The sequence below is a fragment of the Canis lupus genome, chromosome 30, assembly GCF_048164855.1.
Source record: "Canis lupus baileyi chromosome 30, mCanLup2.hap1, whole genome shotgun sequence".
Classification (NCBI taxonomy): domain Eukaryota; kingdom Metazoa; phylum Chordata; class Mammalia; order Carnivora; family Canidae; genus Canis; species Canis lupus.
Window position 1 is genome coordinate 12,494,361 of NC_132867.1, and position 13,219 is coordinate 12,507,579.

A 13,219-nucleotide genomic window follows, 5' to 3' on the forward strand; every position below is an offset into this window, starting at 1 on the left:
TTCCTACCATTTAATTCTGGAACCTCCTATTTGGGTTTGTATGGACACAATCTAGAACTTACAAAATTCTGAATTTCAGCTGAAAGTTCAAATACTTAGACACTTAGGGTTAGGAACAGTTCAGAACACTGAGATCATTAACACCATTAATACTTTTTGCACTACATTTTCTGTTCAGTATGCTTTTGTCTTAAACAGAGAACTGAACTATTTTAACTGAGAAAGATTGTCCTAAACAAATACCAGTCCTCTTTAATTTATTTTTCACAGATAACTGTAGAAATATAAAGGGTAAGAATACATTTGTTTTTATTTCTTATTTATCCATGACTTAATCACTAGTTCTCAGGAAATAGTAAGAAATGTGTGTGGATAACTCTGAGGTTATGTAAACCATTGAGAAGAGTTCTTATAAGTCCTAGCTCAAACCTTTTTGCTCAAGATTTAATGTCTTTCTCACATGTGCAAATTACCCTACTTGCTTTCATAGATAGTACTTAGATATATTTTCATTTGTTTTAACATGAGCAGTGTTGGAGAAGGAGGCTATTATTTCTGTCTTATCATATGTCCCTTATGAAAGGAGGCTCCCATTTGCCCAGTAATGGAGCTGGGCTCTGACATAGTCTCGTGATCAATAAAAGAGAGCGAAGTAACTGGCCATATGGATATTGAAACTCTGACCCTGGTCTGATAAACCCTGACTGATTAATCAATTAAGCTTGTGACTTGGAAGTGTCGTCTTGTTCTCCTTTGACTCTGGGATTAAAATACAGAATGGGAATGGGTGTTTACTTGAATTTGTAGCTACTTTAGGGGATATTCATATTTGTAGAGAATCCCAATAAGTAGGATTAAACGATTTTATTGCTTTTTAAACTTTTTTCAAATTACAGGTGTTTCCATAAAGTGATTCTCCTTACTTCATTTCCATAAAGTCATTTTGAGTTTCTGAATTCAAGAATCCCTTGCATACTCAAACCTTGATTTGACTTTTTTCTGCCATGGTTATATATCTTCTTCAGAATATAAGTGAATTTAAATTTCAAGAGTAACAAATTATACACAGTCTCTGGAAAAGGCATCATCTTAGCAAGGCATTTGGTGGTGAGAGAAATTCTCACCCTAGACCAAAACTATAGAGAACTAAGCATAAGAACTGATGGAGAGAAAAAGGGATTTACTGTTTGAAAAGTATTTTCAGCTGGTGCACTTATAACTCAAAAGAGCCAAGTGTTTGAAAATGGGCTTTTTCTTCCTTCAAATACTATGAGCATTTGTCATCTTTATTTCTAGAGTATAGTCATAATTCCTCCATAGATTTTTATTTCAGACTGTCCTAACAGTGACTGTATGTAAATTCAGAATTATAGCCAGATGGTTGGACGAGGTGATAAAAAGCAAACCTGGTTTTGTAGAAAAGTGAAAATTGCCCATAAGACTTTGTTTTTACCTTTAAAACAGCAGGACATTGTTTCAGGAGACCTGTGAAGGAACTAATACATTAACTTTAATAGCTAAGAGCTAAATTAATTTTTCATATGCATGCATAATACTGCCATGTAACACCCATAATTTTCATAGAGGTAAAAATCAATCAACTTTCTTACTTTTAGGAGATAGCTAGCAAAGGCTCTTTTCTTCCAAAACCACTCTTTATTTTACCTCCTTTTTATAGGATTTACTTTTGGGTTCTGATCTTAATGATTGGGGAACCAGACACCTGGGGAATCAGCTAAAAGCCTTCCCTGTTTATCTGTTCTTCGTTTGACCAGCACTAAGCAGTTGTCTTGTCTGCCCCTGGTTTGAAATACAATAAATTAAAGGGGGCTTTCTCGGTTGATTGCTTTAGGCTACGTAACTGTGACTGGCTCAAGAAAATGGGCGTCTAAAAGAAAATGCCAAATCCAAGGCTTCATATTGACTTTGAGCCACACTTGAATGAAATAGGTGTGTTTTATGGATAAAGACTGTGTTTCTTTTCTATTATTCCTTGTTAAAATGAGGATTCACGGAAAGGTCCCCTGGTGATATAAACTAGATAGACAGAAAGGTAATAATTTATACCTTCACAAAGAAAATCATCCTCTCCCTGTAACTTAACGATGTCTCTCTGTAGGGTGGTTCCTACTTGCCTGCAATTAGCAATACAGCCCTTCCTGATGTAGTCTGTAATCAAATTATCATAGGTGTGCTTCTGCAGCAGCAAACAGCCAACTACCAATTTATAAATTGCTAGGAGGGAGAAATGAAAAGTTTAGGAGGAGAAATGGAAATAACAGAGAAATGCAGCTGCCATAGTCATAGGCAGCAATTCTCCCAGGCCTGTGTTCTCAGCTGGCAGCTCACCAAGCTGTGTAGAGCCACGTGTTCCCACTGGGATAATTGCTTTTTCTGCATGAGTCTCTTGTTGCTTCCCTCTGATGACTGAGTGTGTTTAAACTCCTGGCTGAAATCATGTTGGTTTTTAAATGGTATTGTAAAGTGTACCCGCAAACAAATGAAATTGGATCATGTTCTCTTCTATGCATGTAGCCTAAGCAAATATGGGACACCAATAGAGAGATCCTAATTGCCTATTTTTCCTCTCTATTCTACTCCTAAGAGAATAGTCGAAAGACCTACCAGTTATGGTTTTCTCCTTGTAATGCTGTCCCTTTTAATGTAAGCAGGAAAAATGGAAAATGGGCATTTGATTGCTTTCAACTTGTCATTTTCATATTTTTTATAACAAATATGTACTTTCCGAGGCATCTTTTATATAAGATTTTTTGTGCAAATCTCATGGACATTATTTACACTTTAAGTAGACTGTAGACAGGAAATGGGCTTTGCCTAAGAATGGATGAGTCAGTGGATTAGTAATACCCAGGTGAAAACTTTTTATAGTGCCATTAAAATCTAAATTAATTTTAAAAATAATCTATAGTAAAAAATATTGTAAATACTATTCTATAATCTATTTTTCTCAGTTAACACATCTCTTTGGTACAGCCATTGTGTCACGAGTCCATATCAAACTGGTGATGAGTACATGGCAGCTTTACCTAACAACCTTTGGATGAGCAGCATGAAACCAGGTCACATCTAATCAAGAGACTTGAGTGGGAAATATTTTTAAAAATGCAATTTTTTTTCTTCCTTCTATTTCTTCTCTTTCTCCCCTTCCTTTCTAAGGTCTCTGAACCAAAATGATAAAGGAATAGAGAGAAGTGAACTTTTTTCAGAAAATTAACTGAGAGATAGTAGCCTCTATGAAAAATAAGAAAAGGAAATAAACTTTGTAAGCCAGGAAGAACTGTGATTTGGCTGATCCTAGTTTATTGTCTATATACTTATTTAAAATAAAATTTAAACTGGAGACTAAAATATGAAATCATGTCATGGATAGATGATATTTTTTTTTGGATACATGGTATTTTAAAAAGCATTATTTTTCTTGTACTCTTATACTACAAAAGTAGTACAAATAAACAGAATAAATAAAAATTTTCTTGGAATTTGTTTATATACTAAGAAAAGTATTTATAGTGAGTAAATAATAGATACAAATAGTTTTAGGTTAGTGATTTTTGATAGCAGACATTTATCAAAAATTTAAATTTGTATCTGATTATTACCTACATTAAAATTAGGTTCCAAAGAGTGAACAAGAACACATTTATTAATATGTACATTCAGAGATATAAAGTATCTACATATGATATTAAAATGTTATTAGTAAAAACATGAAATTATTTAATTCTAAACATTCTAATTATCAACTGTTCTTTTTGCACTACTTATAGGTATAAGAAATACAGTAATTTCTTTGATACTGTGTAAGATCTGAATTATATGAATTATCTTTACTTGGTTGTAATCTTTTTAGATTGCTATGAGACATGTATTTTATCCAATCTGCTATCTATCATTTGTATGAATAATTAATTCCACTACCACCAGTCTTTTTGCTTAATTTTGAATGTGATAAAGCATGGTTGTTTTTGAAAGATGCTACTGTAGTGTCTGTTGGAGAAAACATGGATGCTTTAATCTGAATTGTTTACATTCAAGGTTGATACCACTTTTGCAGCCAGATTGGAAAGTAGTGGATATTATTTTAATTCCCCTCCTTCTCTCTCTGCTCCCTGCTTAAACAACATATCTTTTTGGTTTATTTTTGTTGTCATTGTTGAATTAATATGATATTTGGGTGAAAAGGCTGTTATTGTGATTCTTCTCTACATGTCTCTGTTGAAAGTACTCCATAGGGAACATCCAAAACTGCCCTGCAGTTTATTTCACCAAGGAGAATGTCTGGGGGCCATGGCTGGCCATCTGGGGTACCTGCATCTCATTGTCATTAAGAAGTCTTAAACCCATGCAAAGTACTTCTCTAGTTCACAACAGCTTGATATTCATGGTGTAGGTCAAAGATCCAGGCAGAATTGACAGCATTACTAGGAACAGACATTCTACTCAAAGAGAGTTAGTAGTAAATTGCTTAAGGATGATACATACTAGACTGTCTCTTCATATTTACTTTGCAAAAATAGTATAACAGTGGTAAAGAATCAAGTTTTTCAGAAAATAAGTTCTAAGCCCAGGTGCTTTAAAAATTTCACTCTTCATATTAACCCTGCTCATTAAGCCTTTATTACTGTAAATGAATATTTCTGAGCCTTTAAATCATTTTGAAAATTGTAAAAATTTAATGTTGCACAATTTTTCACTGGTATGATGACACCTACATATGTCTGATAAGTATTATTTAAACATATTTCTCTTCTAGCATCCTAAATCATTATTCTTTTAATCTGTTGTGATGATGTACTTTAAAAATAGTATTTCTCATAAGGAACACAGATTTTAAATGCAAAATCTATTAAAGGAAATGAGATAAATTATATGACAGTTTGGTGGTTAGCAATTTGAAATCATCTTTGAAGGCCTTAATATAATTAGTGGTTTCATTTTTGGTCTGCTGAATTCAAGTCATATTAAGTTAATGTAATTAAAGGCAGAAAAGATTTTGTGTAGCCAAACTAGTTAATTAGCCCCAGTTGGGTTAGTATGTTAACCTAGAGGTGTGTGGCTAATATTGTGGGGGTGATGCCTGAAAAAAAAATCCTGTGTAACAGATACTGCAAATCATCTGACTTGCTTTAGGGTAGAAAATGAAGACATACCAAGGAGTTCATTTTAAGTTCATCTTTATTTCTGATTGTAAGTACTGATTGCAGGGTAGACTATATACTTCATTGAATAACCAGACAAAAAGCTTACTTAATTTACTTTTTTAAAGAAAACATGCTTTTTTGTGTACAAAGATAATCAGGTTTTCTTTTGTATTCTGGAAATAATTCTCATTGAAGTTCTAATTCTGATTTTTTTCATGCTTACTGGGAAAAAAAAAAATTAAAATCTTTTTGGTTAAAAAGCTACACCGTGGGCAGCCCCAGGTGGCTCAGTGGTTTAGCGCCGCCTTCAGCCCAGGTTGTGATCCTGGAGATCTGGGATCAAGTCTCACATCCGGGCTCCCTGCATGGAGCCAGCTTCTCCCTCTGCCTGTGTCTCTGCCTCTCTCTCTCTGTGTTTCTCATGAATAAATAAATTAAATCTTTTAAAAAAAGAAAAGCTACACCTTATGCTTCATTTTTCTATAGTATCTTGGTAGTAGTAAACATTGTAGTAAAGATAAAAACATTCTACAAAGTGATTTTCAGTAGCTTCAGAGAAATATTTGAGTGCTAAGAGAGATGTTTTACGCCTAAGGAAAATGACCATGTATTATTTTTTAAAGGGAAAATGCTACTTTATAAGAATCCTGTATATCAAATACATTGATGTGTTTTGCACCTTAATGTCTCTGAAACACTTTAAAAAAAATTTGGAGGCTGGTATTTAAATCTCTAAAGTTCTTTACCACTTTCTTCTTTTTTTCCTCTTCTGTCTCCTTCCTCAAAAAGAGCAAGTCCACTGGGAGACTTGTTTTGTTTTGTTTTTATCAAGTATGTAGATAGCTGCGGCCCCCCTTTAAGCACTGTCTAGAGCTTATGGAAATGTGGGTTTCTGATGTGGTTACCACCATGGTCTGGTAAGGTATATGGTAATGAGGAAGTAGGACCTCTGCCTTAGATTTTTGACATAGGCTAGATGCCAGCGTATTGTCTGAAAGTTTAACACATTATGCTTCTCCACCACCGGGATTATGTTAATTGAAGAAGTGTTGCTGCAATGCAGTGTTTAACATAGTGTCTGTTCATTATACAAACTCGTTTTTGATAGGTTTACAATTTGGCTGTCAGATCCAGTTGCAGGAAGAGACCTGCCAAGACATATTTCTTAGATTGTTTTAAATATGGCTATTTTCACATTTACAGTGTTTTGTATGTATTAGACATATTTTCCTCTTCTATGTAGAGAGGAAATGTCAATTTTTGGTTTACAAAGGGGCACTAAGATATAGAATGTGTAAAGTCACTCTTTACAATCAGTATTATTATATGACTCAACATAAAGTGATGATTATTAATAATATGTCCTGTTTGGGAGCTGGTGTGTTATATTTGATCAGGGTTATAGTACTGTTTTCCCTGTTCTTTTGTTTACTGAAAAAAACAGACCACCATATAGTCTACAATTGGGACCATAGAGAATAAAATGTTGGCTTTTGCTTAGCTGTTTCCATTCGGCCATTGACATAATGTCAGAATCAACTTGAATTTATAGACATTGAAGACTACCATTTTCATCCATTATTTTTTTTTTGTATTTGTCTATTTGCTGCACTTTGTTGTTTCTTCCTTCACTTTTGTCAATTTCAGTCTCTGACATCTCTAAAGAGATATTTCTTCTAGGTTGGGTGAGGCTTGTTTAGTTTTCCATTTAAGTCGTAATGCCTGCTTGGGGACCCTTAAGCATTATTGCCAGTGAGTATAGAATGGAATGTAGTATTTTATAATGAAATTGTCTTACTAATGGTATAGAAGGTGTGTGGGGGGAGGGTATTTATCCTAATCCCTGAAGTCACAGCACTGATTTCCCAAATAGAATGAACATTTATTATTTTGTCTAATTTTAACTCCCCTTCCCTTCTTTCTGTCATTTTAATCCAGCATTTATCCTTAGGCCAGAGCCAGACCTTTAAAACAAAATTTCTCAACCTCGGAACTATTGACATTTTGGGTGTGATAATTCCTTATTTGTAGAGGACTCCTCTATGCATTGCAGGGTGTTTCACAGCCTCCCTGGCCTCTACCCACTATGGGTTAGTAACACCCCTGCTGCCCCCTTTCAGTTGTGATAACCACAGATACCTTAAGACATTGCCATATATTTCCTGGGAGAGGGCAGGTAACTGCCCTCATAAAGAATCACTGTTTTGGAGGAAATAAATATTTGGCCTGAGAATTACTTGTTCCTAAGGCTCTGCTGTGCTGATGCAGATAAACATTTTTCTGACCAAAGCAATGGAAGATGTGTTACTAATTGATTTTAATAAAAAGCTTCTGGATGGAGCCTTGCAAAGGAAGATGGGTTTTGATTAGACAAATGCATGCATCTTTAATCATCCATAAGTATAATATATAATTATGATGACCTGCAGGCATTTTTCTAAGTACTTTATATACTTATCTCATGTAACTCAGTATCCTTGGAGAAGTGTGTTAAGAGTATCCCCATTTTAGAGAGGAAAAACAGAGGTAGATGCCTTGCCTGCTACCACAGTTATATTCTAAGACACAGTGATTCCTGGGCCATGCTCACTTTGCTTTCCTATGTGAATATATCTACTTTTGGTCAATTTGAAAGATTATGTGGGATTTAGAAGTCTTCTCTTTTTTAAATTTTTCTATACATATTTTCATTTTCAGTTTGGTTCCAACCAGACAATGTGGGTAAAGAATACTTTGAGTGGGGAAAAAAGGTGCAATATAGTTGACTTCATGAAGCCATTGATGATTAATATCTCTGCTATTAAGTCAAGAAAAAAATTGCATTTTTCTCATCTGAAATGTCTTATAAGATTAATATTTTTCTTTTTAGGCTTTGATTAGTTATTTTAGCTTCTTTTCATTGATACAGAAATTACATATAAATGAACAAGTGTGATAAATGTATGCTTTTTGTCATATTATATGAATCTAATGAAATAAAGCTTCTCAAGGTAACCTGATTCGTTTAAAAACATTTCTCACAGAAATAAATGACAGAGTGGTCCATACAACTAGTATTTACTTGCAAAGGACAGAGAAAATATATTGTAAAATGCCTCATGGGTTACTTTTATTTTGAACAGTAAACATGGTTTAGCAAAGCAGTCTGTAAAATAAAATCTTATAGAAGAGGAATGGCTTTTCTATTTATATTTAGTAGCAAAATACAGCTATGTGTTTCCAAAGCATAAGTCTCCTACCAGATGGATTTAGAAGAGTTTTTCAGGACTGAGCCAAGTGTGAATACAGTTGACTCTTGAACATCACAGAGGTTAGGGGTGGCCACACAGTCAGAAATCTGTGTATAACTTTTTATTCCTCCCAAACTTAACCAAGAGTCTGTTGACCAGATGCCTTATCCATAACACAAACACACTTATTTTTTTGTGTTATATGTATTCTCTACCGTATTAAGATAAAGTAAGCTAGAGAAAAGAAAATGTTATTAAGAAAACCATAAGGAAGAGAAAATACATTTACAGTACAGTATTTATTGAAAAAAATCCGCACGGATATATTGGACCTGCAGAGGTTACACTCCTGTGGTTCAAAGTCAAGGGTATAGCTAGAGTTGTAGGAATAGAGTGTGAGCAACACATTCTTCAGTATTTGATAGCTTTCTTTGAATTTGTAGTTCGCCTTAATTATTGCTTCATCCCACTCACCACAATATTGGAATGTTCCCCTGTCTGAGAATCTCCTGGCAGCCCCCTCATAACTCATGTTAACACAATCCCACTTCTACTCAATGTATAGAGATCCTTTCAAAATAAAACAGTGCTGGGCTGCAATATGTAATGTTAATTGGTGCCCCACGTGTGCATCAGTGAGTTGATTTAAAACTCTACATTCCCAAGTATTTAAGATTTGTAAAAGTAAATTAGTGCTATGTTATACTGAAGCTATAAAAATGTCTGTACTCTTGAAAATTACTTACACTTTATCATTCTTTGACTCTCATTTTCCTCCACATTTGAATATATTCTAAAATTATTTGTAAAGCTTTATAAATATAAGGCTTAGGTATGTGGATATGACTCATTGACTTAACTTTTAGAGCAAAAAGAAACTTGCAGTATTTACTTCCTCTTATTTTGCTATAAATTTTACTTATTAATGTATAATCCCTTTAGAAATGAAGTGACCACCTAAATATGAAAAAACATTTAAAGTTAGATTGTGAGGCATAAGGGGAAGTTCAATGTCTTATTCAAAATTAAAGAACCAATAAAGGAACATCTAGGACCACATCTCAGATCATTTAACTTTCCTATCAGGAATAGAATTTGTCACCTTCATTTTTGCTGGAAAAATTTTGTTTCCTCAAGACTTTAGAAACATTTATGGAAGGAGTTTCAAAATAAGTATATGACAAAAGGTTGCAGCAGATCTTAGAATGGATCTTGATATGATTCTCACATTTTCTGAACCTCAAGAAGTCAAGCTCATTAAACTCACATTTATTAAATTGCAATTTTAACAGTGCCATGGGCTGTGTGTTTCCTGTCATTTGTACATCTCATGTAGCCAAAGGCGTATATCTTGGCTAAAATCTGTTCCAACTTGCTAAGTGACATTGGGCAAGTCACTTTCCTTCCACATTTTTTTACTATTTACTAGATACTGTGACAAGTATTGGGGCTAAAAGACAAATTAGATACGCTAGATATGCTTCTCTGCCTCAGAGTTCATAGTCAAGGAGGAAATCTGGCATTTAAACACAAAATTTAAACATACGGTAATGATGGGCATAGTGGAGCTTTTCAGGAGAGGAGATTATACTTTACTGAGCTGCTGGTTCCTTAAGTGAAAAATGAAGTTAGTATAACACTTGCTCTAACAGCCTCACAGCAGGATTATGATAAAAACTAAAATTTAAATGATATATTCACACAAAAGCCATTTTATGAAGCATAAAACAGCACTGTGAACCAATAGCCTGAAGGTTGGATATACATTTGAATTAAGACTCCCACTTTGAGACTCTCTAACAGGATAATTGCACATGTGAGAAAAGATGCTGATTTGGAAGAGGGGAGAATGAAAATCTTAAACATCTATCAATAGGGATTTGGTAAAATATGATAAATCTATATAATGGAATACTATGTATAACGGAATACTATATAGCCATTGAAATTTTTGGGGAGGATCTGTATACAAGGTCTTAAATGTTTGAAATGTAAAAATATTCTCATATTATTGAGTTGAAAATGCATACAGAAGAGCATATACTATATTATTCTACTTTAGTAAAAGTGTGTGTATATAGATAAAGACGTAGAGGTGGATCTATATATTGTGTGAGAGAGAGTGTGTACATACCAAAAGAAGACTGAATACAAAGTATTGACTATCGTTAACTTGTGGAAGATTTGTTGTTTTTGTGTAACATTTATTTCTTTGGGGATCCCTGGGTGGCGCAGCGGTTTGGCGCCTGCCTTTGGCCCAGGGCGCGATCCTGGAGACCCGGGATCGAATCCCACGTCGGGCTCCCGGTGCATGGAGCCTGCTTCTCCCTCTGCCTGTGTCTCTGCCTCTCTCTCTCTCTGTTACTATCATAAATAAATAAAAATAATAATAATAAAAAAAGCAGAAAAAAAAACATTTATTTCTTTGTATTATTCTGTGTGAAATTAGGTAAATGTATATGAAAAAATATATTTATATAACATATCTTATAACTGCTGTAAACCTTTATAGAAATGCTCCATTGGATAACAGACTAGATTTTGTGTATAAAAACAGTTTGTATTCAACAAAAATCATTTGAATGACCACTATGTGCAGGCAATATTCTATTATGTGGGGAGAGTCATGAGCAAAATAGAGAAAAGTCCCTGTGTGTGTCCCTGAGTCATGAGCAAAAGCAAATGCTCAACCACTGAGCCACCCAACTGCCCCATCCCTGTGTGGTTTTTGTAATGGCACCTAGAAAATCATGATTATTGTTTTAATAAAATATCTGAAAAAATAAGTCCTAAAAGCCACAGAAATTAAAACTGCACTGTTAATATTTGGTTTGTACTAAGACATAAAAACTTGGACACTATCTAGTTTGGGTATCTGTATTGAAACTAAGAATTTAGGTACCCGAAAACAGTATGACCCCACCTTTATAAAGTAGTGGTTACAATAAACTCCCAGTTTATGATGAAAAAAAAAATTCCATTTGAATAGTTCTTTCCTGTCTGCCTTTTGTTTTTCTTTTCTTTGCTTTTTCTCCTTCCTTCTATTCTTTATTCTTTTCTTTCTTTCTTCTTTCCTTTCTCTCTTTCTTTCTTTCTTTCTTTCTTTCTTTCTTTCTTTCTTTCTTTCTCCCTCTCTCTGCTTCCTCCTACCTTTCCTTCCTTCCTTTCATCAGTACACTGTACAGAATAACTGTGAGGTTGAGATCAAAACCTACATGAAGAAACATTCTAGAAGTTATCCCTGACAAAACCTTTCTCAGGTTCAGAGCATTATAGATATTCATGGGTAATAGAACCCAACAACCCACCAAAAGTCTACTAAATTAAGTAAAGATAGTTCAATTTCTGCATCCTGATCTTAATTCATGGTTAACTTCAGCCTATTTATTGTACTGGAAGTCTGCTTATATTTGTAATTAATTCTTCTTCAAATAATTAAATGTTCAAGAGTGAGTCCAAATGACTTTCAAGATGTTTTATTGGGATCTGACAGTCTGTGCCTCTTAAGTCCCTCAGAAACTACTTGGGCAGCAGCAACACCCATGTTTTTTTTAGAACATGTCAGTTTCTACACTGTTTTGGATCTTTAATGATATATTTCTTTAAAGCAACTGATAAATTAGAGACTTTTTATTTCCACATCTAGTACTAGAATATGCTTTCTGGAAATCGCTTATAGTTAATATGTATTTACATATTATACTTATATGGTATTAAGAATTTCCTTTTTTTTCCTGCTTGCTAACCAAATTATTCATGCAGTTGTTTCATTTTCATTTAACTAAATAATATGAAAGAACTTGGCTAGTTTAGAAATACAAATTTCTAGTTCTACGGAATGTAATAACTGTGTAAGAAGATGTAGGTAAGTAAAAGTATTTTGTACCTTTTATATTGCATATTTGGTATAAATTCTGTCTAAAGTTACTACCTATAAATATAGCAAGTACTGCACATTGGCCTTTTGGTAAAATTATGCTTTGTTCTTTGTTTGGAAAGTAGACTTCACTTATGAAGACTTCTGTTGTGTAGACATGGCTAAAGTAATTTTAATAGTATTTATGTAAAACTTTTTTTTTAAGATACGAGGTGGAAAGCTCATGATTACTTACACCCGCAAAAGTGATGCTGGCAAATATGTTTGTGTTGGTACCAACATGGTTGGGGAACGTGAGAGTGAAGTAGCAGAGCTAACTGTCTTGGGTAAGTGAAATTTTAACTACTCTGCTCACTGTAAAGTAGACCTCTTATCATTTTTTAGTTTATACCAGTGAGAAAGAAGTGACCTTTTTAGAATGTAAATGAATATTTCTGTGAGATGGGAGAGGAGACAAGAAATTAGCCAAGTAACCTGAGCTAAAGTAGCCACGACATGGGAAGAAAACTAGGAGAAAACTCTAAACCTAGGGAGGGGCTTCTAGAAGAAGGGAGCTATGTGAAATAATTTTCTAAATAATATTTTAAATTATAAATGTCTTTATGAACATCTAAAAGTGTTTTTAGTTTGTTCACTTCTATATGTCCTTAAGATGGCTTTTTCTATTTCAGAGAGACCATCATTTGTGAAGAGACCTAGTAACTTGGCTGTAACTGTGGATGACAGTGCAGAATTTAAATGTGAGGCTCGAGGTGACCCTGTGCCTACGGTACGATGGAGGAAAGACGATGGAGAACTGCCCAAATCCAGGTACAGATTGCAATTTAGTGATAGGATCCATCTACTCAGAAATTCCACTGTTCAGACCACTGCTTATATACATGCCATTAGACTAGTCTACTCTAGACTTTTTGATCAGGGGCCAGATGCAATATTAGAGATAATTAGAA

The 13,219-nt window shown here is 34.1% G+C and overlaps 1 protein-coding gene and 1 long non-coding RNA gene across 8 annotated transcripts in view; one reads left to right on the forward strand and one right to left on the reverse strand.

The window, feature by feature from the left end:
• The window catches only part of ROBO1 (roundabout guidance receptor 1), a 1,129,252-nt gene that overhangs the window by 1,002,600 nt on the left and 113,433 nt on the right, over window positions 1–13,219 (forward strand). For all 7 annotated transcript variants that reach the window (XM_072806522.1, XM_072806527.1, XM_072806524.1 and 4 more), the window contains 2 exons: window positions 12,475–12,595; window positions 12,941–13,079. In XM_072806522.1, coding sequence (XP_072662623.1) covers window positions 12,475–12,595; window positions 12,941–13,079 — 260 coding nt within the window. The remainder of the gene's footprint in view (window positions 1–12,474; window positions 12,596–12,940; window positions 13,080–13,219) is intronic.
• LOC140621459 (uncharacterized) overlaps window positions 10,608–13,219 on the reverse strand; it is a 43,987-nt gene continuing 41,375 nt past the window's right edge. The window contains exon 4 of the long non-coding RNA XR_012021162.1: window positions 10,608–10,756. This is a non-coding gene — a long non-coding RNA (uncharacterized lncRNA). The remainder of the gene's footprint in view (window positions 10,757–13,219) is intronic.